Source organism: Austrofundulus limnaeus, unplaced genomic scaffold (assembly GCF_001266775.1).
Source record: "Austrofundulus limnaeus strain Quisiro unplaced genomic scaffold, Austrofundulus_limnaeus-1.0 Scaffold443, whole genome shotgun sequence".
In the NCBI taxonomy this organism is placed as follows: Eukaryota; Metazoa; Chordata; class Actinopteri; order Cyprinodontiformes; family Rivulidae; genus Austrofundulus; species Austrofundulus limnaeus.
Window position 1 is genome coordinate 35,542 of NW_013952845.1, and position 3,111 is coordinate 38,652.

At 39.5% G+C, this 3,111-nt stretch overlaps 1 protein-coding gene across 1 annotated transcript in view; it reads left to right on the top strand.

Moving 5' to 3' along the window:
- The window catches only part of pth2ra (parathyroid hormone 2 receptor a), a gene marked incomplete in the record, with an annotated part of 54,996 nt that overhangs the window by 20,278 nt on the left and 31,607 nt on the right, over nucleotides 1-3,111 (top strand). Inside the window, 1 exon segment of the mRNA XM_014024865.1 lies at nucleotides 435-618. Coding sequence (XP_013880319.1) covers nucleotides 435-618 — 184 coding nt within the window.

The window sequence follows — 3,111 nt, forward strand, 5'->3', positions numbered from 1 at the left end:
TGTTACCACCGCGCCAAGGGTGAGGTAATGTTTTCGGTCACGTATGTCTGCCTGTCGTTCTGTCTGTGGACAACATTACTCAAAAACTTGTGGACGGATTGTCATGAAATTTTTACCACATGTGGKYACTGGGCCAAGGAACACAYYCTTAAATTTTCGTGATGTTCCGGATCACGATGTGGATACAGGAATTTCTTTTCTTTTAACATTCTGACATCAGCAAAGCTGTGATGCTTTCACAGGGCGTGGCTTTCAAAGTGTCCAGCAGGTGGCACTGTAGTATTGGTGTGCCCCTTTCTAACTCTATTACAGGATGGGGGAAATTGGTCTTGGCTGAGGTTCGCACTCTCCGAGTGCTTCTAGTTGTTGTTGTTGTTGTTGTTATTATTATTATTATTAATATTAATATTATCATTATTATATTTTGTTTGCAGGCGTCTTCACTGCACCAGAAACTACATCCACATGCACYTGTTTGTTTCCTTCATGCTACGGGCGGTCAGCATCTTCATAAAGGACAAAGTTGTTTATTCCAGCGCCGGTTTGCAGGACTTTGACTCGGCCCTGATGGACAACTTGAAAACAGTTAGCATCGCTTCACTTGACAAGTCTCAATACGTAAGTTTCAAACTTTTTCAGAACTTYGTTTTCAAAGTTCTGTAATTTCAGCACTAATTTAGTACTAATTAATGCATTAATTAAGAGTACAGCACTTTTAAAAGATTAATTTAATTCCCAAATAACTAAAAGAGAAGCATACCTTTTCGTTTGTTAGATTTTTTTTACCTGAATATTGTTTCTAAACTTGTATCAAAATCGTRTTAAAGCACAAACTGCAGGCTGGTAGTTAATGCAAAAAAAGACTTTGGAGTTTATTTAAAAGAAAGGCACTGCAAAAAATCCAGAGAAAATATAGAAATATATGTTCAACATGACAAGGCTTGACAAAAAGAAAGAACTGCCACTAAACAAAGATAAATCTGGAGTGAATAGACAAGAGTAATGAGTCGCAGGTGGCAGTAATCAGTTAAAGATAAGGAAACAAGATGAGCCACAGAGAAAAACAACAAAGGAGATTATATCAGAAGCAAAAGAGTTATCTTTTTTTTATTTAGATTCAAGTTGGCGTCAACTCCAGGGTTACTGTGTCCTCAACAACACATCTGCTGCCACATCAACTTTAAAAATATCTACCTTCTACAGCCGGAGCGAACACTGAAGAGTGATTGTCATGGATACAGACCGCAGAGGGAGACGAGGGTATCATGACTGACTTTGACAGAGAGAAACACGCTCACAAAGTTGCTAGAAGTTGCTTAGATGCTTTGTTTGGGAGAAAGAATGTGGCATCCTCACTAAGAATACCACTTTTACTGGAGGGGCTGGAACTTTTCTGTTGTTCACYGTACATTTCCTGAATACGAGGCAGAGATGTAAGCGGCCGACTTCGACTGAMACCGTAAAGCCATGTCGTTTTGAAGACATACCATCTCCAAAATGTGATTTAACGTCTYGTTATTTTGAGATGCTAAATGAAAATTAAAAGCATGTTGGATCGGTGGTTTGCTCCGACGCCTCACTGACATGGAGTCTTTCTTTGCAAAGTTTTCATGTTCTTCCTTGTGCTTGCGTGGGCTTTCTCTGGGTACTCCAGTTTCCCCCACCCCCGAAAATATGTACAATAAGTTGCCTTCAGGCCCAGGCCTCCCTTGAAGAAGAGATCTGTGATCTCAACGGGAGGTATTCAGTTAAAATTATTAAGTCAGGGGTCTGCAACCTTTACAATCAAAAGAGCCATTTCTGCTACTGACGYGGTAATAAAATGTGTCCAGAGCCACAAAACAAGCTACAACTGTGATTATCAACTGCTGGTCCGTGGGCCTTTTCAAGGCCTTTTCAGAAACATTTACGGCCAGTGGTGGTGACATTATAAAACTAAAGAATATATTGTCAATTTTATTATTTATTATTATTTTTACACGTGAGGACAAATGAAAAGCCCATAATCATGTAAACAAGAAAAATACTGTATATAGTTATTACCCAATTTCCTAAAAACTAGTACAACTGAACTAYTCAGCTGTATCTTTTTCTAATTCTTATTATAATGTAGTCTTTAAATTATTTTATGGTAATTCTAATAGATTCGAGAGAAATAAATTATATTATCTAAGTAAAAAAAACAGGCTTGTTGTTTTACTTTGTGTATTAGTAGTATTAATCATGTATTTGCATACAAATGAATTTCTTTTGTGAGTATAAAAACCAAAATAATTATTCTGTTAAGTTTGGTCACATTTTCAAGGAGCCACTGCAGAGGGACCAAAGAGCCACATGTGGCCCCAGAGCCGCAGGTTGCAGACCCATGTATTAAATCGTAAGTTTAACTTATCTTTAAGCTATGTTCACACCGAACGCGTTTTTGAGCAGCAAAAAACGTGCCCAACGCCTTGAGTTGGATGCACTATGTTCAGACCGGGACAGAGATTAGACATGTTTCTGAAAAGGGAGGAGCGTCTTGGTTTTTTTCTGGTCTGTCTTTAACGGTGGATGAAATAAAGATAAAATAAAGAAAACGGCTTTGCTTTATTTACTGAAAGCAAGCAAACGTTGTGCACACCAGATAATTAATTCACCAAATCATTTAGAGGTGGTTTGTTTCAGTGAATTTCACTCCAGGAGCTGCGAGCTGACAAGCTTTTTTTTTTGTCCCGAGCCCAGTTTAACACCACGGTCAGTTTAACGAGCCGCTGACCCACATCGGTGCTGATATCTCCAGCCAGAACACCAACTGCAGACGGTTGATTTCAGCTAAAGAGCTGCTGTTTGTCTGTTTCAGGTTAGTGGACAACATTCAGGAAACCGTCACATGGTGAAATGAGTCTCTCTGATTGGTCGACGCGGCGCGTCGAGCAGCAAAAGTTAAGACTTTTGAACGCGAGCATCAGCTGCTTTGGATGCACCGCATGCATGTAAAACACTCAACCATATCTCCCGCTTCCTTTGCGCCCCACGCTAAATGGCCAAACCGCTAGGGGTGTAAGAAAATATCGATACACTGAAATATCGCGATATTTCATTTCCCGATACTGTATCGATATTCTAAAGCCC